Genomic DNA, 23345 nt, shown 5'->3' on the forward strand with positions numbered 1-23345 from the left:
CTAGAGATTTTGGACCAAGTTATGTTATCTCTCTGAGTGTTATAACCAGTAAAATGAGCATTTACTCATTCTTTTATTCATTCATTCAGCAAGCATTTTTATGATGAGCCTATGTCAAGACAACTAGGGTAGCACAGTGGATAAAAAGTACTGGGACTTGAATCACGAAGAGCTGAGTTCAAATCGAACCTCAGACAAATAACAGGTAACATTTATACAGTACTTACTATGTGCCAAACACTTTACCAATATTGTCTCATCTGTGTCTCACAACAACCCTGGGGTGTGAGTGCTGTTATCCTCATTTTATAGACAAGGAAAATGAGGCAAACAGAAGTTAAATGAGTAGCCCAGGATCACACAGCTTGTAAATACCTGAGCCCAGATTTGGATTCAGATCTCCCTGACTCCAGGCTCAAGGCTCTAACCACTGAGACCTGGGCAAGTCCCTTACCTTCTCTGCCTCTGTTTCCTCAAATGTAAAATGGGGATAATAATAGCATCTATCCTTTGCAGGGTTGTGAGGACCAAGTGAGACAGTATCTGTAAAGCACTTAGTATAGTGTCTGGAACATAACAGGCACCATAAATGCCTTTTCTCTCCCACACCCCACCTCCTGCCATATTGTATAAGTAATTGTGATAAGCACTGGGGACAGGTACATAAAGACAAAATGGGAAACAAAGACAACAACAATCCCTATTCCCAATGAGTGTTCATTCCCCTACCCACCTCACAGGGCTGTAGTGAGGATAGCCCTCTGTTAACCATAAAGGACACTATATAAATATGAATCTCATTACCTGAAACCCACAACTGACAACATTTTGCTGCCTATAATTCACACAAGAGTAAGGTCGAAGGATGGGAAAGAACATATGTAGTATGTAGTGCAACACGGTGTCAAAGTTCAACGGCCTCTAATGTCCAATTTCAGGAAATCAGTAACTACTAACCAAGGCTTGTTCATTCATTCATTTAATCCATGTTTTATTAAGACCTTAACATGGCAAGACACTGCAGGGATGACAGAGACCACTGGGACATAGTCGCTGCCCTCAATAATAACAACTAGCACTTACTTATCTAGGCAAGTTCGCAAAGTGCCCTACGTATATTTTATCATTTGACTCTTACACTAATTCCATGAAGTAGGTATCATTATCCTCACTTTTATACACGAGGAAACAGAGGATAAAAGAGGTAAAGTAATTTTGTCAGGCTCACTTGGCTGGTAAGAATCTGATGCAAGATTTGAATTCCGGTCTTCTTAATCGAAATTCAACATTCTATTAACTGTGCCACCCACAGGCCCCCAAGGGGCTTCTGATCTAGGAAGGATGATGACAATGATGACAATATAATTGCATTTATAAATTACTTGAAAATTTGCAAAGTCTTTATAATTATCACCTCATTTGATCCTCACAATAACTCTGGGAGGTAGATGCTATTATTATCACCCCCACTTTTCAGATGAGTAAACTGAGGCACAGACATTAAGTGAGTTGCCCAGGGTTACACAGATAGCGAGCATCTGAGGGCAGATTTTAACTCAAGTCTTTCTGATTCCAAGTCAAGCACTTTATCCACTGAGCCACCTAAGACACATGATAACCTGGCAAGACTACGACAAACAATAGAGCATAGGTATCATTGCGGAGCAGGGACAATAAAGTAAAAATTATCTCTTACCCAGAACATTCAAAACTACTTTTAAATTCCTGAAATTGGGGGTGGGGGATTAAGATGAGGGAATGGGAGAAAACGCACACAGTCTCTCTCTCTCTCTGTTATCCCTCAAAGCGGAAATGCACTGTTCAGTCACAGCTTAGAAGATATAAACAACATTGAAATTCACAAGCAGATCTCAAAGAGAAGACGCCTCAATTGGTATGCAAGTGATGGCTTCTCCCCCTGAATACATTATGAACCTGCAGCATGCTAATATGCCACGCTATCATAAGCACCATATGGAACAGTAGGCAGTACATGTCCCATCAAACCTCAAGAAGATGTATTAATGTTCATGCTCTTAAAAAAAAAAAAATCCCCTGCTCGTATCCCTAGACTTCCACATTTCTTAGCATTCAGTCACTTTCTCCCAAAGCACAGTCCTCTAAGGCTTCTCATCTTCACCAGATGGTTCCAAGAATCCTTTCCATCTATTTTATCACACAAGGTAAAGGCCACAAAGCATGTCAGTCTATGCTTACTGAAGGGCTACCAGCACAAAAGATAACAACAAAAGACACGTGATAACTAAGAAATAAGACTTCTGGAGGGGTTATAGAAAAAAAATGTTCATAATCATGTTTAAAGTATCAGATGCATCTTTTAAAATCTGTGGTAAGGGAGATGGAAAAAAAAGAGAATCACTTTTCTCACTCGAAACTAGATTTTTTTAAAAGCCTAATTGCTATTATTAAGAAATTGAGATTCAACCAATTATTTCTTTAAAGAATATGAATATATATTCCATTCAAAATTATATAGGCTACCCCAAAAGTTAGTTAGGTGGTACAGCAGACCGAGTGACACCCCTGAGGACCTGAGTTCAAATGCGGCCTCAGACACTTACTAGATGTGTGATGCTGGGCACGTCACTTAATCCTGTTTGCCTCAGTTTCCTCATCTGTAAAATGAGCTGGAGAAGGAAATGGCAAACCACTCCAGTATCTCAGCCAAGAAAATCTCAAATGGGGTCAGGAAAAGTTGGAAACAGGTCATCAACTAAACAACTACAGCAGCTGCAGCAAGATTTTTGGGATACCCTGTAACAGCTTTCAATATAGGCTGCTCATGATGAAGTAACAGATATGTCTTGATGGGGAAAGTCATCAATCCATCACAAGACCATAAATTTAAAGCAGGAAGACATCACTTCAGAGGTCATCTATCTAGTCCTGCCACGTCATTTCACAGAAGAGAAAACTAAGGTCCAAGAAGGCTGCCTAAGGTCACAGAGGGAGTAAACATCTGGGAGGCAGGATCTGAACTAATAATGCCTTTTCCATTCCAGCACGATGCCTCCAATTAACGAGTGTTTATTAAGTACCTACCTCTACGCACCAAGCTAGGCACTGGGGGTACAAATACAAAACTGAAACAGTCCTTGGCCTCAAAAAACTTACACTGTCAGCAGAGGATCCAATAAGTTCACAGATGCAAGACATATGTAAAGGAATGCAACATGAAGGGGGAGAAGGGTACAAACAACAAGGAAGTCAAGAAAGACTTCCCAAAGAAGTTAGCACTTGAGCTGAGCCTTACAGGAAAAGAGGGTCCTAAGACTTGGAAGAGAAAGAATATTCCAGGGCTGGGGAACAGAGCATGTGCAAAGGCACAGGTGGGCAATGGAATATTATGCATGGCAGCTGGCAAGAAGGGGCAAACGGGCTATGATAGTACATGAAAGGGAATAATGTATTATCAACCTGGAAAGCCAGGCTACAGGTTTTGAAGTACTTGATATACCAGCAGTTTGTCCATTATAGTAAAAACTTACAGTAAAGGAATAATGCAGTTTCTTGAGCACAGCATTTTATTTAAATGATTTACAAAGGTAATACTGGTTGTTGGAAAATAAGAAATATATCGAACCATATTATTAAATGTAACTTATACAAGAAAATTCTCCTTTCTCAGGAGGATTCCAATGATCTGTAAGAAGTTTAATGAAGAATGATAGCTGCCGCCACCACTCATATCACCCCGGCCAGATTCAAGATTTAGAAATTTTGGTTTGAATGTTCCAAATCTAAGATGATACTCTCTTTAAAATAACAGGCAGAAGCTGATAAAATTCTCTGCCAGTTCTTTTCTTCAAAACAGGTCAGTGAACTGGATTCAAAATAATATTCAAAATATGCTGATGATTTTTTTTTTTTACTAATTTCCAGAATTTTTTTTTTTTGGAAGAGGGGAGTAAGAAAATAGCCTCAAGACCAGTAATTTCATCGGTACAGGAACTTCCCATAGGGATACTCCCCTAATGTAGCTCAGTAGCTCATTTATAACAATGAGTCTTAAACAGTTGCCTAGGGCACTGAGAAGATAACAACAACAACAATAATAATTTTAAAAATAGCAGCTAGCATTTATATCGTGCCTCCTATGTGCCAGGCACTATACTGAGGCAGAGAAAGATTTAAGTGACTTGCCCAGGGTCACACAACTAGTAAATGTCTTAGGCTGGATTTGAACTCAGATCTTTGTGACTCCAGGCTGGTCACTCTTTCCACTTCACCACCTTGCTGTCCCCTATAGATAACAGTGATTTCCCCATGGTCATAAGGCAAGACTTGAAGCCAAGACCAGCACTCTATTCAACATACTACGTTGCCTCACTTACCAAAATCTACAGGTTTTACAAACAGGTAACTGCTAGATGATGCAGAAAGTGATATTAGAAATCCTTCATCTCCTGCAGCAACCTCTATATTTTACAACTATTCAAGACCTTCCACTCTAAGTGTGGTAAAGATATTTTCTCAATCCATTAAAATTTGGATGAAAGCCAATCTAGTTAATAGTTTTAAAATAACTAAGTCATTTAAAATCATTTTTTCTTTGGCAATAGCTAATATTACAAAACAAGCAATTTACTATCTATCCCTGAATAATGCACCAGAAACAGACTTCCTTTAATCTGGGAACTTCGTAGAAGCAGGTAGAGTTAAAGAAGGGAGAATAGACTGAATTGGAGCCAAGAGTATTTTCCATTACACCAAGGGGGACTAAGCAACCACATGATAGGGGCAGGGTTGGAAAAGCAATGGAAAAGAAGGAATTGAATCTAACTCGGGGAGTTAGATTCAATTCCACAGCATAATTATGTAGAATCTACTTCAAGCTAATAAGATCAAAGGATAGGGTCACTGGATACAAGGATAAAAAATGGCAGTCTCTGTCCTCAAGGGCTTATTGTATGTATTGTATGTACAGGGGATTCATGTGGACACATATAAGCATGATAAAAGTTCACTGAGATAAGGATAAAGGAAAAATCCAAAGTTTCATGAGGATATGGGGAATGAGAGGAGTGGGGATCACTATGAGCTTGGGATCAGCTTAAAGAAGCTTTCATGCCAGCTGAGAGCTGTATCTTGAAGGAAAAGAATTTCTAAATTCGGGGTTTCTGAAGGAACATGTTCCAGGCATGGGGGTATGTCTGGGGCAAAACAGGAGGAGAATGGACTGAATGAGATAAAAAAAACAGATAGTAGTCCAGTTTTGCAGGATTACAGTGTATATATCTAAAGGAAACTAAACTGACTCTGGAAATTGAGGGTCTGCTAAAGGGGTTTGCATTTCTTATAGTCAACACAGCCACTGAAATTTTTGGTGAATATTATAATAGCCGCTGTGTGACCCTGGGCAAGTAAGTCACTTAACCCTGGTTTGCCTCAGTTCCTCATCTGTAAAATCAGCGGGAGAATGAAACGGCAAACCACCCAGTACCTCTTGTCAGGAAAACCCTAAGTGAGGTCACGAAGAGTCAGATACACTTGAAGTACAACAAAATGGCCAGACCTATGCATTGGGAAATTATGTGGACAACTATGTGAAAGATGGAAGGGAGAAAGGAGAGAGTGAAGCTCAAGAGATCAGTTAGGAGATTTATTACAGTACTAGTCCATGTGAGAAGTAATAAGGGCTTGAAATAAGGTAGTGACAATTTCAATGATGAGGATGTATTTAGATAGCTAAAATCTACTAGATTTGGCACATGATAGGAGCAGGGTTGGAAAAGTAAGGAATCACTTTTCATAATGAAGAAAATAGTCAATTTCCAGACTCATTCAATTATTCTAAACCCTAACTGTTGGCACATGAAAAACATCCTAAGTTCACTGAAATAAAACCTTTAATTCAAAGGTAACTACCTTGGATAAAAATTATATTTCCAGAGTTCTAGTTGATATTCATCTCTTGTTAACTATTACTAATCAATTTAGCTCCAGTGCTTAGGAATTTGCCTCCATCACCAGAGGGACCCAGCTATCTATGCCTAAGAAAATATCTTTTTATTTTCCATTTTACAAGGATTTTGTAAACAGTAAAAGTTTTAAGATATAGAGCATCTAATACTGCTTTCCTTTAGTGAGCCTCCTCACCAACATAGTCACATCACATTCTCTTTTTGTACATAAAGGACAATGAAATTTCATATATATATATATGTATATATATGTATGTATATATGTATATATATGTATATATGTATATATGCATATATACACACACATACACATACATGTAGATGCATATATTATGTATGTGCGTATATATACACACACATATATATGTGTATATATGTATATATGTATATATGTATATACACACACACATACACATACATGTAGATGCATATATTATGTATGTGCGTATATACACACATATATATATGTACACCCATCCCATAAACCTCAATTCTAGACTTTCAAAACCCTTAACTTTCTTCCTTAATTTGCCACCTGAAAATATCAGATGTATGAGGAAGAATAGCATCATCTCTTATTGCTACTCCCTTACTTCCCCCAAAGCTAACTGGCAAATCGTGTGGCATATTTTGCTGTTAAATTACAACTGAAAAAAAATACATTCAAGGAGAATGGTGTAGTGGCAGAGGTAAAGTATAATCACAATCTACCTAAAATCACTAACTGGCCCCAACTTTAGGTGAAACCACCTTTCAATGGAGCATTTCTTTATGTAAAAACATAATACATCCTTGAGAGCCAAAATTTAAGCCTTAAATTTTTCTAAAGGAATCTTTACAAAGAACTAATATTATAATAAAGCTAAGCTAGACTAGGTTGCTTAGATTTTAATAGGGTTGTGAAGAGGCAATCCATGAATGTGATTAGAGGAAACCCCCCCCACCAAAGTTTGAGGTGAGCAACCAAAGAGGAATAAAGAAGAAAGGGGAAGGTAACTAATGACATCCAATGACTTAATGTTAAGTAGATGAGAAGAACTACCAAAGCAATGAGTTTAAGACCTGGTTAGAGAGGTTAATTCCCCGAAGAGTTTGGACATTGTTTCTAAAACAAGTACCAAGCCAATCAATTGTCCAAGGATGTGGGGAGGTACCCAGAACAAAGAAATAAATAAAGACTGAGCCCTAGCCCAAGGAATGCAAGGAAGCGAAGGTAACAGATTAGAATTTGACCACTGCACTTCATACTATTAACAGCTGGGAGAAATAGAGAAAGCGCCTTCGAACTTGCAAAACTTAGTCTGAAAGTTTTAAAAGTATCAAGATTTATGTTCCAATTATTTTTCCTGTGCTCAAGAAGCAGATATATATTGATGCCTCTTTGTTGTGAATATGGCTGCTTTGCATCTCTCTGTGATATTTAAGAATCTATTACAGATGAGGACCATTCTCACTCACCTCACAAACACATACACACTTTAGGGAGCCCTGACATATTAGGTGCATAGTTATATGAGCCATAGCTAGGGCCTGGTCTCATAAACCAGAAATTTAGCAGGCACAAATTGCCATGTCCTGGGAGGGGGGGAAAGGGGAAGGATTTTTTTTTAGCCACCACTGTAGAATAAAGCCTCAAACCACTTAACCCCATCAGCGTTTAGTTCCACCACCTTCCACTTCCCCCAGCTACAAAAGTTGCCCTAGTGACAGCTGTCATGGCCAATAGATAAAAATTTGGAACTATGCCTCCTAAGCTGTTAAACTGGGCATACTCTTTGTCATAGTGATACAACTATGTCTTCTGTACACCAAAGAGATCAGAAAAAGAGGGAAAGGATCCATATGAACAAAAATATTTACAAGAGGTCTGTTTGCAGTGACAAAGAATTGGAGGCTGAAATGGTGGGAAATGGCTGAACAAGTGATAGTAAATGAATGTGATGAAATACTACTATGTTTTAAGAAATGATGAAAGGGATGGTTTCAGAGAAATCTGGTAAGACTTGAACTGATACAGAATGAAGTGATCTAGAATAGAAGCCCATGGATAAGAGGAAGTGACCCCTCAGAAAAGCCAGCACTGGCACAGGGGAACATCTCAATGCATCTCAATGACACACCAATGATACCTACCTATCCTCTGCAAGGTTCTGTATTGGATGGCAGCAAGAGCAGAGGAGGGTTCCCATGAGATGCCTCAGCATGGTCAGAAACCCATAAGGTGGCCCTTAGAAGAAACCAGGAACAAACACAGTTCTGTCTTGGCAGCCCTTAGACTGAGATACCCAAGGGCTTATAAGGTCCCACTCTGTCTAGAGACGTCATAGAGAGTTAAACTCTGAACTGCAAAGCCAGAGGAAGCCAAAACCTCTCAGTGCTAATACCCAACATCACAGAAACATCCAGGAGGTAGAGAGAGGTCAGCATAAGAACCTAGGTGACTCAGTTCAAGACCAAGAAAGGCAGGCCACCACATATGAAAGGAAAACAAGGGGCAATCCAGGCACTGGCAAAAATCCAATTCAGGAAATAATGCTAAAGATAAGTAAACAGAAGACACTGAACACTATAAGGACTTAATAAAGATCCAAAGAAAAACAAAAATCTCTACCAAGTCTATATGAATATTCAGAAGAAATTAAAAGATATTTACAAGTGAAATAAATTCTCTGGGGAAAAAAAGAATATATATCTTAGAATAGAAAGCAGTAAACCTTACCCTAGTAACAGACTCCATAAAAATCAGAACAGACCAAAAAGAAATCTCTATCAGACAAAAGGAAATGCTATCACTAAAACCTAAAGCTTCCAGAACAAAGAAAAAACACTGTAAGCTGCCCCCCAAAAAAGTGCTCAAGTACTAAGGACCCATAGGTCAGGATCACATAAGAACTAGCAATTTCTGCTACAGATAAGAGCAGATACTGAAATAAAATATTCCCAAAAGGCAAAGCTGAGCCTAACTTCACATAAGAATAAAATGGATCTTTCACTGGAATAGAGGACTTTTAAAGCATTCCTGATGAAAAGAACAGAGCCAAGTAGGAAATATAAGAAGTAAACACAAGAATTTCAAACATAGAAAGGTTAAAAAGTCCAATATGGTGATGAAGTGCTAACCTAATATAGAAGAAGAAACAAGTGTCCCTTAAAGTTTTCAACTGATAATGAGGGAGTAAAATAAGATGAAAAGAACCTGGAAACAGAGTTTTGTTCCGAAGGTTTTAAGAGGGCAAAGAAAAAGGAGACTAAAAACAATATACCAGTATAGAAAGGATAAAGGAGTTGCTGTTTCTCACTGGCAATGATTTAGAAGAGTATACAAAGATGAAAGGGGTTGGAGGAGTAGATACCAGATGAACCTTACTTTATCCAAATCAGAAAAAGGGCTGAATATACATACACAGAGCTTGGTGTAGAAATCATCATACTCAACAGGGAAACTGGGGATGCTGAGGAGGGAATAGCCACAAGCAAAACAAAACAACTGGAAATTAAGGAATTGCCCATGAACTGGAGAATGGCTGGGCTACACTGTGAGATGAGTATTTCCCCAGAAATCTTAATAATCTTAAGAAACAACTTTGAAAAACTTAAACCTGCAAAGCAATAATCAACAAAGTCTCTAGAGCACCTATCACGAAATATCACCCACTTCCTGAAAAGGGGGTAAAGGACTCACTCGCTAAGAGAAATACATTTTCATATATGACTGAATGGATTTGTTTTGCATGCCTATTCTTATGTTACACAGGTGCCCCCCCCCTTCAGTTGTGGAGGAGAGTCAAAGGGGGGAGCATGGCTAGTAACAGCGAAGCAACAGAAACATTTTTTCCCTAAATGTACAGAAGAGAAGGAAATTCAGAAGGAAACAGACAAGTAGAAGAAATTTGAACATAATATATTTAATTATATCCTTTTTTTGAAAAAGCAAGTGGTATGGAATAGATTTAGTTACACATATAATCCTGTTTTGTGTTCCACTTTATATATGGAACTGCTCTTTTTTTTGTGATCGTTGTTAAGTTTAAAATAAAAAAATAAGTACCTGTCAGCCCTAAATCTGTGAACCTATAGTATCATGCATTGTATGAAACTGTACCAGGAATCTTTTCTCAAGAGTTTTCAAAACCAGCCTATCTAAAATAATTAGCACCAAAATGGTGCTGCTGACTTGTTATAAAGAAAGCGGGTACTAGAGGGGAAAAAAAATCTATTTGTCTTTCAGTGAGGATGGTACAAAGCAGGAAACATCCATCCACTGAGAACAACATAGAATGTTTAAATCAGAATTATTTCAATGAATCACATAATGAAGTTTTCTTCTAGGCGCCATTTTATTTGACTATTTCCAAGAGGAGCAGTTCTACAACTAGGTTTTTAAAACAATAATATCAAGATAAACATGTAACCGTGGAACAGTACTTAGGTTTCTATGTAAACAGCTATTGGATAACATATTCAGGTTTTATCTCTAGGGAACAGATTTGCTCTTTCTCTTGACTCCCAAATAAAATGATTAATGTTTAAAAGCCATTTTCCCCAGTCTTTAATAAAAAAAAAAGTCTTAATTATTGGGAGAAAAATGAGCACATCACATGTGCTCTTCCTTCCTTAAGCATTTGTAAATCTAAGACTAAAACCAAGAAGACCAAAGTGGAGGGAATGTGTTGGTGCATGATTTTCTGTTTGCATTCAATGCAGCCTCTGAAGCTGAGATGCAACAAAGTATGGATCAGTTTTCTAACTGTTTGCACTAATTTTAGCCTAATAATTAACACCAAGAAAATACAGGTGCTTTACAAGCCAGCACCATACCATCCATACATGGAACCATTGGTTATGGCAAATGGAAAAGTTTTGAATACCGTGGATAAGTTTACTCACCTTGGCAGTATATTTTCTAAGAATGTACTCACTGACAAATGAGGTTGATACACGCATTGCCAGAGCTAACTCAGTATTTGCGAGGCTCCAAAGGAAAAGTGTAGGAGAGAAAAGATATTAGACTGACTATCAAACTGAAGATCTACAGAGCCATTGTTCTGACCTCACTGTTGTATGCCTATGAAACCCAGACAGTATACCAGCACCATGCCAGGAAAATCAATAATTTCTATTTGAATTGTCTTAGGAAGATTCTAAAAATCACCTGGCAGGATAAGGTAGCAGGCATTGAGGTCCTTTCTCAAGCTAAACTGCCAAGCATACAAACTACCACAGAGAGTGCAATTCCAATGGGCTGGCCACGTTGTTCAAATGTCAAACATACACTTGCCTAAAAGAACTCACACAAGGCAAGCACTCACATGGTGGTCAGAAGAAGAGACAGAAAGACATTCTCAACGTCTCTCTTGGAACTCTAGAGCAACATGACGTGGGAGACACTGGCAAAGGACCACCCGGAATGGCGTGCCCTTATCAGAAAAGGCACTGTGCTCTATGAGCAAAGCAGAATTGCAATAGCTCAAAAGAAATGTGAGATACACAAATTTAGAGACTGCACCCCAAATGTTAATATGAACTACTTGTGCCTGACCTGTAAGTAGAGCATCCCAAGCTTATATTGGTCTGATCAGCCATAGACAGACGCTGTAACTTCACTCTAACATAGTGGTGTCATTTTGGTCCTCTTTGAGAACAAAGGCCAACAACCGATTTGTAAATCCAATCCACTCTATATCTTTCCCAAAATAATTCACAGTGAGCTTTTTTGTTTTATTGTCATTTAGTCATTTTTTAGTCACATCCAATCCTTTGTGACCCAATTTGGGGTTTTCTTGGCAAAGATACTGGAGGGGTTTGCCATTTCCTTCTCCAGCTCATTCTACAGATAAGGAAAATGACTTTCCCAGAGTCATACAGGTAGAAAATTTCTGAGGCCAGATTTGAATTCAGGGAGATGAGTCTTCCTGACTCTAGGCCCAGCACTCTATCCACTGTGCCACCCAGCACTCTATCCACTGTGCCTCCCAGCTGCCCACAGTGAGCCTAATAGGGTAGTCATTAGGATCTAGTTGATAAAGATTTCAAAGTGAATGAAGTTGTGTTTTGTTTTGCTTTTTTTTGGGGGGGGGTCCTAGGCAAACTGATAGGAAGTCTTGAAATTCTTTTTCGAATATTACAATAGTAGCAATAACTAGCATTTATATAAGACTTTAAGACCAACAAAGCACTTTATACAGGTAGTTTCACTTGATTCTAACAGCAATCCATTGAAGTAGGGGCTATTATTATGCCCATTTTACACAAAATAAAACAGGTTTTGAAAAGTCAACTTATTTGCTCAAGACAACAGAGCTAGTAATTAACCAAAAAAGATACAAAGTCTGGTGTTAGGAGTCCCAAGGTCAGTACTTCCTTGCTTTACAACAGGCTTCCTTTGTAAAATTCTGAGAGTAATGATAAAAGGCTCTCTAGAAGGGATACATTAATACTTCACCTACAGCGCAACTTTAATTATCTGGAATACCACCCAGAACAAGGAAGCAAAAATAGGTACCTAGACAAAATAGGGACCACAAAATCCCTGGACCTCAAAGCTCAAATCCTAAACTTTCCTAATGTCTGATCTCCCTCACAACTTCATTTATAACATATATACTTTATTCTACACAATTCTGACAAGCCCTGGTTAGCTAGATGCCAAAAAGATTATAAGTCTAATAATTAGAAAGAGGGGATTGCAATAGGCTATCACACTGATATCAAGAGGTGGTAAGTGACAATAGCAAAGGGGGGGAATAACAAAGGTAATGCATAAAAAATAAAAACCATAGTAATTCAGGGCCATTTAGTGTACATACAAACCTCCTATGTACTCCCAAGAGGTCATGAGACATCCCTGTTTTACAGCAAACAAGACAATAAGTAGAGGGAAGGAAAGAGAATAAGTATTTACATAGCATCTATTATGTGCCAGGCACCATGATAATTAACTTAAATATATTATCTCATTTGATTTATAAATATCTCTTTTGATTCAAACAATGTCTATAATCATGACTGGAACTAAACAAGAAAAGGCTAATTGATGTTTGATGTACTTTAATAAATTCATGAAGGAACGCACATGTTTTAGAAGACTTTCTCAACCAAATGGCTAATTCCAAATTTCAACAGAGCCCTCATCTCATCAACATGGTCACTCTCTGAACAATGAGAATGTCATCCCATCATAGCTGTTTAACTTTTATCCATATTCTTCCATACCCCAGCAAAATGTCATTCTAATACCTCATCATATCATAAGTGAATCTGAGTGCTCTTCCAAGGCTATGTTAGTAGAGCATAGGTTATGGGAGGTCTGGCAAGGCTACAAAGATTTTTGGTAGGGGCCCTGCGATGGACTCCTTGTCTCAGATCCAAAGACCAACCTAGGTAAGTCTGGGGAGGCTCATTACCAAGCCACCATTAGAGGTAATGATCTTTTTGGTCACAGCAACTCTCAAAGGTCATGTACTAAGTTTTAAAGAGTTTGAGATCCACATCAGTGACGGGAACACAGGAAACAGAGAAATGTAAGTCCTTCTACAAATCCTTCCCTAAATTATCAAAGGTCTCTCTTTGAATCTTGTGGATACCCATGCAATAGGAAGGCCATCGATCCCTAACCATTCTTGCTACACATTCACCTTCTTTTATGTTCATAAATGTCCTCAATTATAATTTTATGCAACTTTTCCCCTACTAGTCTTCACTGGAAATGTGTCTGCCTGTTTCCAATCATTAGATGACCTTTGGATCATTTGCAGTTCAGCTTCTTCTGAGATCATGCAATTGCATGGCTCATCATCAGGAAATGGTATGTAGATGAGAATTGTGAGTCAGAGAATATCTTAGGATCACTGAAAGCCCTGTTCCTTTTCCCAAAGGCAATCCAGCTTAGCTCCTCCTCCAACTCAATTAGGGCCTGTAGCCTTACTCATAGTCAGGACACTGATAGACTAACTCAATGGTGTGGGTACTTTAAAAACCTCAGCTAGTTGAAAAATTCAAATCTACAACGATGTTTGCCTTATCAAACATTTAAAATACCAAACACTTAATCAAAATGTGGTTAATTATGAGAAGCCACTCAATTGCATAGGTGATATTTAAGTAATATTAACCATAGGTTGTATTTTTAAACAAAGGTCAGGAATAGTGTCAAATAATTTATCCAAACCAAAATTACAAAACCATGTAAGGTTCTGAACATATTCATACTTTCTTCATTTTTTTTATTCCTTCTCAATTTCTTGCAAATAAGCATCCAAAACCTGAAATTCACACAAAGCCCTTCAAATAAGTTGGTTTAGCCGTGTGCAGTATGCTTAGCACTAGCTCAAGGCAGACTTTACAATCAAAAGAGCCTGAAATATTCTCGAAAGAATGGAAGAAATAAAGAGGAAAAGTGTCTAAGAACAGAACTTTCCATGATAAACTATTTCTTTTCATGCTTCTCTGCATCTAGGTTTGGAGAATACAACTGAATTAAGGCAAGGAGACAAAGTAAGGAAGAGAAAATTTTATCAAGTTATCTCAAAAGGCCTTTGGAACATATGACTTTAGATAGATGACCTCAGGTTTAGAACAGAAAGGGATAGTGTCAGTAGCCATATAGTGCAACATCCTTATTTTACAGAAGGAAGCTGAGATCCAAGATGGGTAAATCAGTGGCACAACATCACACAGATAGTAAATGTGAGATGAGAGATTTGAACCTGATCCTCTGTGTACCATGCTGCCACTATTTAATTATAACTACTTTCAAAGAAAATTAAAAAAAAAAACCACCACTACCAACAATGGTTAAAAAGGAATTAGCCCTACTGAATGGGAAATGGTCAGTCTCTAACTTAGTATGTCAGAAAAACAAGCTTTCAGACATCCAGGTGAATTTCTGCTATACAATACAGAGGAAGCAGCCAGGTGGCGCAGGAGATAGAGCAATGGGCCCGAATTCTTCCTCAGTTCAAATCTAGTTTCCACTTAACTAGCTGTATAACTCTGGGCAAGTCAATTAGGTTTGTTGGGCTGTTTCCTCATCTGCAGAATGATCTAAAGAAAGAAATGGCAAACCATTCCAGTATCTGTGTTAAGAAAATCCCAAATGGGGTCATAAAGAGTAAGCCACATCTGAAGAACAACAACATACTAAGAATATAACAAATAAACAAATGTTTTCTGCTCCTATTGAAATTTCCTTCTATTAACCTGAGAGACATATTTGAAGAGTACAAAGAGAGTAAATGAACTCATCATAGCTCTAATTTACATGGATTTTCCTCACAACAATACAGTAAGCTAGGTAATAACCATTAAAATTTATATAATGCTCTAAAGTCTACAAAGCACTGTCCCTTACAACAACTCCATCATACACATTTTACGAATGAGAAAACTAAGGCTAGGAAAAATTAACTAATTTGTTCATGGTCACTCAACTAACAAGTGTCAAAGCCATCACTGAAACCTAGGTCTTCTGTCAAGGCTACCACTCTTCCTCACATCTATACAAACAAGCAGTAGTCTCTTTACAAAATCAGACATCTGAAGTTCAAAAAAGTTGTGTGACCTTTCCAGTTTCATGTGGCTATTAAGTCACTGGATTCTAACTTCTATGTCCAGAGCCCTTTCCATTACCTCAAAATCCTACAAAGTTTTCCATTCAACAAATACTGATCCAGATAGTTAAAGATGACCTTGCATTGTGCCAAATCACCAATACCATTCTGTTAAGACTGAAAGCAAAGACATAATTGCATGGTAAGGAAACCTTCATTTTCCCACTCCCAAAAGGGCATTTCTGCCTCTACTTGGTCTTTCAGACTCAAATCCCCTCAAAAATGTAGGGGAACTTCCAAAAATAACTGCCTCACATAAGAAGGATTTTGTATAAATATGCTATGTTTTTAAACCATGAGTCAGGAAATACTAAAATAAAAGCATTTGAAGCTCATCGACAAAGTTATACAATCTTTAAGGACTGACTAAATGAAAGAAATAGGTGATCTAGAACAAAATACCTTGCAACTTTAAAATCCAGTTCTCAGGCAATAAGTATCATTGCCCACAAATATATGCTCTTTCCTCTAATTTATTGAAGATTACTCAAATTAGGAAATGCAATTATTTCTCTCATCTTTTTTTGAAAAAGCATAGCTTTAATAATTACAGTTCCCATTCTTAACTATTTCTATAATGTATCTAATTAACACATTCCAAGGGTCTACATCAAAATGTTTAGGCAACATGATCTATTTCAAAATGGCTCCTGTGACCTCACATGCCCAAATAAAGGAATTCCAAAAGACATATCACAGAGATGTATTCTGGATTCAGAGATGTTTACATATATCTGCTGAGACTTCAGAAGGATTTCCTATTCCCTTTGACTAGAATTTTATAGGTTTAAAAGCATAATTAAGCTAGGCATTCCGATAATGTACACTTACATTAATATTAATTAATGCAAACAGCTGCTTCGAAAAGCTAGCCAGATAAACCTGTTTCTTGGTCAGGTGTGAAATTCTATTGTTCTGAAGTTATGAGTCATTTAAACTAATGACTAATTCTGTTAGCTATGAAAAATCTAATATCCATATAGAAATTGCTTCCAAATAAAATATGTTCAGTTACACCGGTTATACCTATACATCAAAACTATAATAAAAGTAGCAAAAATGAATGTCTAGAACTAAATGAGAACAAAAAGACAGTAAGTTTAAGGAAACATAAAACAAAATTTTTTTATAGCAACCCAGAAGCACCAAGGAGACTATACCACTATGAAATTCAATGATTTCTAACATGCTATTTTTTTTCAGTCTAACATAAAAATCATTTACTACTTAATACCTTAGCACCTTATTTCATTACATTTTCTGTTATTTCATGATGTTCTCAATGTTTTAGCCTAGGCATGTTCAGGATAATCACATATTCCAGGTATTATAGTTACCCTTCATGGAACCCAATAATAATCATTATCATCATCATAAAAGTGGCTAATCTTCATATAGCACTTAAAGTTTTGCAAACTACTTTGCACATATCATAATTTAAGCCTTCAAACAACCTTCTGAGGGTAGAAAGAGAAACAAGAGGTAAGAAGGAAGCTTTTCTTTCCTTTTAACTTCCTGAAATAAAGCAAAGGTACCTCATGTGATAAAGGAAAGAGTGGGGCAAAGTCAACATTTGGACTGGGGTGTTTATAGCTTCTCCAGTCCCTTTTCACAGCTGGCAGAAGGCTTATTTTGGGGAGCAGAATGTGAGCTGGCTACAATGGCACACCAACAAGGGAAAACAGCTAACAGAATGTTGTGAATTTTGTTGTTGTCATATAATGGCATTTAGATGCATCTATTAAAAACCAAACCAAACGAAAACACAGGTAGATGATCCAAATGTTCAGTTGCCAAGGACATCTACAGTTGCCTGTCCACACCAATTTCATTTTTTGTTCTTTAAACAAATCATCACTTTCAAGCACTAATGTTAAAAACAGAAAAACAGGCTAGTACACAGTGGCTATAAATGCCAAATCAATTTTCAGCAGATAATAAAGTCCATGTTTTACAATCAGCAATGCACTGTTTTACTACCCAAAAATGTAAGCTAATAATATATAGCTCTACTAAATGGAAAATGCAGATATGCTGTTAAAAAAATGGGCTGGCTGTGAGACGATGAATCGTTTCTGCTGGGACCTTCTTAAAGCTATGTGTGCAAGTGTTTTGAAAATATCACATGATGTGGCCATGTGTTAAAAATTACAGCCAGTTAAGTTCTCTGCTAAGAAAAATATGTGGGCAATTTATGAAATGCACTCCAGGATGGAGATGCCTTAAGTAAAACCAGATTTTGAAAACAACCTCCCCACTCCACTTTTTTTTTTGAAACTTGAACTTAAAAAAAAAAGTTCCAGGCACATCTGGAGAACAGGACTAAAGAAGGGGTGGTCTGACCTAATAGCAGGCCATCTTCTGAAAGAACAGCATTATTTCAGGGTTACAGTGGCTGTGATCACTTATTGTCCTTTTAAGGAAACAGTCCTAAATACTGCCATGGGCTATAATGAAGTATTTGTGGGTCAACATATGCTCTTTTGATAATGCTATACAAAGACGGATAGATATATAAATATTTCATAAAGTTTAGAGTGAACTTCTACACCTAAACACAGGCAAACTCTCAAGAGTAAATCAGTTTCTTTCTTTTAAGCACTAAGGCATAAACATCAGCTCCAAAAAAAGTTTTGAAATAAAGATGTTCACTTCCTAAATTTAACTAAATGACCATTAGGAAAATATTTAATTCCACAGCTTATCAGGTTCACAAGGTTCTGTGTTGCCACCTTTGTTTTCTCTAAGCCTATCTTGTGTGGGTATGATCTTACCAACAGAGACGTCTACATTTCCTAACTGATCGCTTCACTAGCAAACCCTAAATTGTGGCTTTCTGACCTGCCCAACATTAAAGGTTTAGGAGCCAGTCACATTGTAACATTGACGACTCTTTGAACAAGTTCAGTTTGCCAACATCTGTTTCCAGGGAACCCTATTTCTATGAAAGAGATCCTCAGTCCGATCTCTGTTACATCATGTTTTAGACAACCAGGAACCAGTTCTGACACCTTAACTACTAAATTCTTTGAAATATAAATAATGTAGTCTAACAAAAAAGCAGCGACATAATATCAGATTACATAAAACATATCCTTTTTAATCTTCTGCACATAATGTGTTTATTTTAAAATCTGCCCCAGATGGCTAATATTGCATATATACATATATATGTGTGCACACAACATATACATACTACATACATATATATAGTGTGTATACGCACACATACATATTATACATACATACACATGTATTTCTATTAAAGGGCTAAATTATTCTTTGAACAGACTGAGACCCTATAGGACAGTTTTTAAAGTGCAGATGGGTGTCAAAAATAGCCAAGTGTCAGATCTGCTCGACTATCTCCACGCTGGCACATGCTCTCAGTCACAGCTGTTAATGTATTCTCTGTATCCAAGTGCAAGGTTTTCTAACACTTGCAGTGGACTATTTTTCATTAAGAAGGGGGTGGGGTAAACACATTACTTTTAGATGTATTCAGACGGTAATTTGATATTTAATATACAGACATTTATCAACACCCCATAACCCTTAAAAATAGTTTGATACCCTCTAAATATTTAGTAATTTAACCATCATAAAGATTGATTTTTAGAGCCACAGGTTTGTAAAGTGCTAATCATCTTCTTTTAATCACTTATTCATAAATAATGTCTTAATCGATTTCAAACATCTGATAAATAAGACATCCATTCATTTATTCATTGAATAGATATCTGCTGAGTGCTTACAATGGAAACAAGAATATTCAAGTGACAACAGACAAATCAGACTAGGGGAGGCCATTAATACAAACTGATAAAATAAAGCAGCTTTTAGCTTCAATTTATTATAAACCCAGGCAATTTTTCAGACTCCAATCCACCGACCTAGCTTTAGCAATCTAGTCCATGTAAAATCAAACTGAGAACTTAGAGAGTTAAAGTGACCTTTCAAAGACCTCAGTCATTATCTATGCAAATTAATTTCCCCATATTTCAACCATATAAATTCCTAGTCTCCTGAAGAAAGGGGGGGGGGAGAGAGAGAGAGAGAGAGAGAGAGAGAGAGAGAGAGAGAAAATGCTATCACAACTGAAACCCCCTTAATGCATATATAGCAATGATAATCAGAACTTGGAAGCAAAAGATCCAGGAAGAGGAAAGCATTCTCAAATAACTAAAGATACCCACATACCACTAAGGCTAAAAAAAGAAAAAAGGCAGTTAATGTTTTCAAATACCATCTACCATCTGCAAGGTGTATAGACTGACCAGGAGCAGTGCTTTTTTTTTTTCCTGTTTGTCCTGCCCAAATAATCCATAAGAATCAGCCAGCTGTAGAATGCTTGTATGTCCCTGGCTGTTTTATCTGGAGATGAGCTGCTTTCATCAGACACATGGCTCTCAATTCAGTCCCTCTGAAAGCTGCAGATACAATCCATTCTCTGGTCAGACTTCTCACAGAAACCTCATCCCAGGCAGCCCAGCAGAAAGTACTGCTTTCCCTGGCAACAATTAGGAGAGCCGTCTTGCTTCCAAAGATAACATTTTCCCTAGGAAACTGATAAACACTAGATTTCCAGTTCCACAACAGTTTCACTAATTCAGCAAGATCACAGGATTGGCTTTTTTGTTGTAGTTGACTGATTTTCACTGATTGCCTGATGGCATCTAGAAGACTACAGTTTAGGGCAAGACTGAAATCATCTATCCAGTGCTTCTACCACTTTGCTATGGCATAAACCTGGATCTTTTCCCAGGATTCCTCTATACCTGAAACTATCTCTACAATTGGGATGTTCTGTTCACTGATACCAAGTATAGCTGTCAGTCAACAAGAGAAAGAACGTACACAATACTTCTCTCTGCACTTAAGCCCCAGAGTAAACTGCACCCACAAATTAAACCAAGGTATGTTTCCACTGTTTAACACACACACACACACACACACACACACACACACACACACACACCAATTTCACAGACTGAACCGCTAGCTTAGTAAGCTTCTTGTAACCTATCTTCTTCACCACCCCACTTCTGCCCCCACCCCAATCTATTATAGACATCCAACACACACATACATGAACACACTAGGATCAAGTCCCCTGAAAACTGTACATTTCATGACACGGAATATATTTTTCCATACAGAATTTTAAAAGTAAGCTTTCTTCCTTTAAAAATGAGAAAGAAGATCTGAATAATGTTAACTCACCAGGCATCCTTAAATCAAGTGTACCACAATGTAAATGGCTCGCTCCTAAAAGCAAGCCTATTTAGGGCTCAGTGCCTCCTGTTCTGGAATGAACACAGGGAAGTGAGGAGGGCCATCAGAACTGACTGTGGCAACGTAGCTGGAGGCAGGATGCTGGGCGCGTGCGTTTGCCAGGCAAAGACAGATGGAGAGCTGACATTCCGTATTGCACTTGGAGCAGAAATGTGAATGATGACAGGAGCACATGTGGCCTTGAACCCAGCCCTGTCTCTTCAGGCAGAACAATGACAGGGATGTGTGTGCAAATTATCACAACCCCAGCTCCCCTCAGCTGACTCCTCTTACTCTACCTCTCACTGGCAAGTTCCAGAGTACCACAGAACAGAAAGTAAACTACAGAATGATAAGCTAAACACTGAATAATTCATTTTTCCTCTAAAAAGTTAACCCTTATTTTGCCAAATGAACAGAGGCAAGAAGGCCACTTACTAAGACCTGCTTCCTTTCATTCCCAAAAGTAAAATGCTTTCCAGTCAATACTTTTATTTCAAATGCTATAATTTAGGACTTGATTTTTTTTAATTAAAAGTATAAACACACACACACACACACCCCTAGGCTTGGTGGTTTGTTTTTTGGTTGAAAATTCAAGACAAGCATAAAAGTCTATTTTTAAAGATTTTTTAAAAAATATTATGCCAATTTCTCACATTGAGCAAAGTATCTGAATCACTCTCTTTGTCAATTTCTCGGTAGTATGTGTAAAAGAGAGCACACTTAGAAGAAGCAGACCGCTTTTATTTTACTAGAGTGCTTTTAACCCCCTGGGATTCCTGCATTGATATGTTCCAAACATTTGCTGCTTCCTTTCCTTTACCTTGCATAGGGATCCATGGGTGATGAAAACAAAATCTTCCCTGTAAAGCCTTTTCAAAAGCAGCTAAACAACCACAACTTTCGGATTTCTGATTTTTTTTTTTGCACACCCTTAAATGTTTATCCTTCCCATGAATAACGTATGCTGAGCTAGATTCAATGGACTCTTCCCTATTAAGCTTTAATGGACACCATGATATATAAAACTACAAGTCTTTGTTATGGTGCTTTATCTAAAGCTGGCTATTTTCCTCTCAGCAGTCCCTCTTTAGTCCTTTGTAAAATATCCATGCCTCATAGGAGAAACATAGCCTGCCTGACTTGTATGCCTTCTCTAAACACACAAAAATGCCAGGCAGGAGGAAAATACTGCTTTCTTTCTAAAACTCATCCTCAATTTTAACACTTGCAAATCTTCAGAGGATTGTGTATTTGTGTTTTACTACAGGAAAACACTTTTTTTTTTTGCAACACAATGACAAGCATATGCTGGTCCCTTTACTTTCCCAATGTCTCTTCACTCCACTATAAACACAGAAATGATACAATACAGGATCTTCTGAAGAGTCTATATGTTCCTTTAATATGACAGACATAAGCCCTTTCTTTATACCTTTAACTCTTGCTATCCCTTAGTGGTACTCAACATGTCTTGCCTATGATACATACTATGTATGTATGCTTTTAGCCCTTGTCAGATTCAATGAATTTCTTCTGCTAGCTGCCACAAAAAAACTGATAAAATCCATTTGGGAACATAGGCAAAGACTTATCTACCCACACACTCTTCTCATACCTCTTCCCAAGAGCACAACAGAGCACAACCTGTTCAAAGAAAACACACACACACACACACACACACACACACACACACACTCCCTGTGCATACATGCATCTCCTACACAAACAAAAAATAAATCATCTTTGATAAACAATGTCAGTGAATAAAAACTTCAACAGCACCTAAAGGCTGCACCCAATGAGAGCTACTTCATCTATGAAACCCACAAAAATCCATCATTGTCAGATGCAACTTGTAAAAAGACTACAATTCATAATGATTACTCTGTTCTGTCACTAATAGTATACTGCACCCTATTTATGAGGCCAATCTTTTTGTTCATCTTAGTTAGATGTCACTTGTAATGAGGTTCTGTGTAATGGATTTCAGTACAGTTAAGAGCCAAGCTGAAACATTCATATGACAGAAAGCTTTATAGCAGGGGTGAGTGTGATAATCAATTAAATCCATGCCATAGGGGGCTTTATAGAATCTGCCATCCCTGAATTTCTCTATTTTTATTTTTAAACAAGGCATTTTTTCAGCTCAATGTTAGCAGCTGTTTTTTTTTAAGATACTATGTCTACCTGAAAAAAAAAAACATTTTCACAGTTGGAAACCCAACCTTTCATCAATATGCACAGAGACTCACTTTTAAAATAGAAAAATCACATGTCGAAATGCACAACACGTTTTAATAAAACTGGATGATATCCGGTTTTAAAACTGGGTCTTAATATTAGTACACTGCAAGTCCCTAAACCATAGCTCAGAAAATTGAACTTCCATATGCTGTGTGATTCTGTATCTTTTCTATGTGTAAAAAGGCTTTTTAAGCTGTTATCTGACTACAGTAATTGCCACTTTAAATTGATCCACGTCAACAAAACCTGGATCCCTGGAGATTCTCAC

At 37.5% G+C, this 23345-nt stretch overlaps 1 protein-coding gene across 4 annotated transcripts in view; it reads right to left on the reverse strand.

Moving 5' to 3' along the window:
- The window catches only part of RUNX1T1 (RUNX1 partner transcriptional co-repressor 1), a 177029-nt gene that overhangs the window by 105553 nt on the left and 48131 nt on the right, over window positions 1-23345 (reverse strand). Inside the window, exon 1 of one of the 4 annotated variants that reach the window (XM_020972877.2) lies at window positions 20777-21076. The exons of 2 other annotated variants lie outside the window; for them this stretch is intronic. In XM_020972877.2, coding sequence (XP_020828536.1) covers window positions 20777-20783 — 7 coding nt within the window. In that variant the 5' untranslated portion in view covers window positions 20784-21076. Of the gene's footprint in view, window positions 1-19830; window positions 20048-20776; window positions 21077-23345 lie in introns of those variants that run through there. One more of the 4 variants, XM_020972880.2, reaches the window with a different exon arrangement.

The sequence above is a fragment of the Phascolarctos cinereus genome, unplaced genomic scaffold, assembly GCF_003287225.1.
Source record: "Phascolarctos cinereus isolate Bilbo 61053 unplaced genomic scaffold, phaCin_HiC Scaffold_4;HRSCAF=312, whole genome shotgun sequence".
Lineage (NCBI taxonomy): Eukaryota > Metazoa > Chordata > Mammalia > Diprotodontia > Phascolarctidae > Phascolarctos > Phascolarctos cinereus.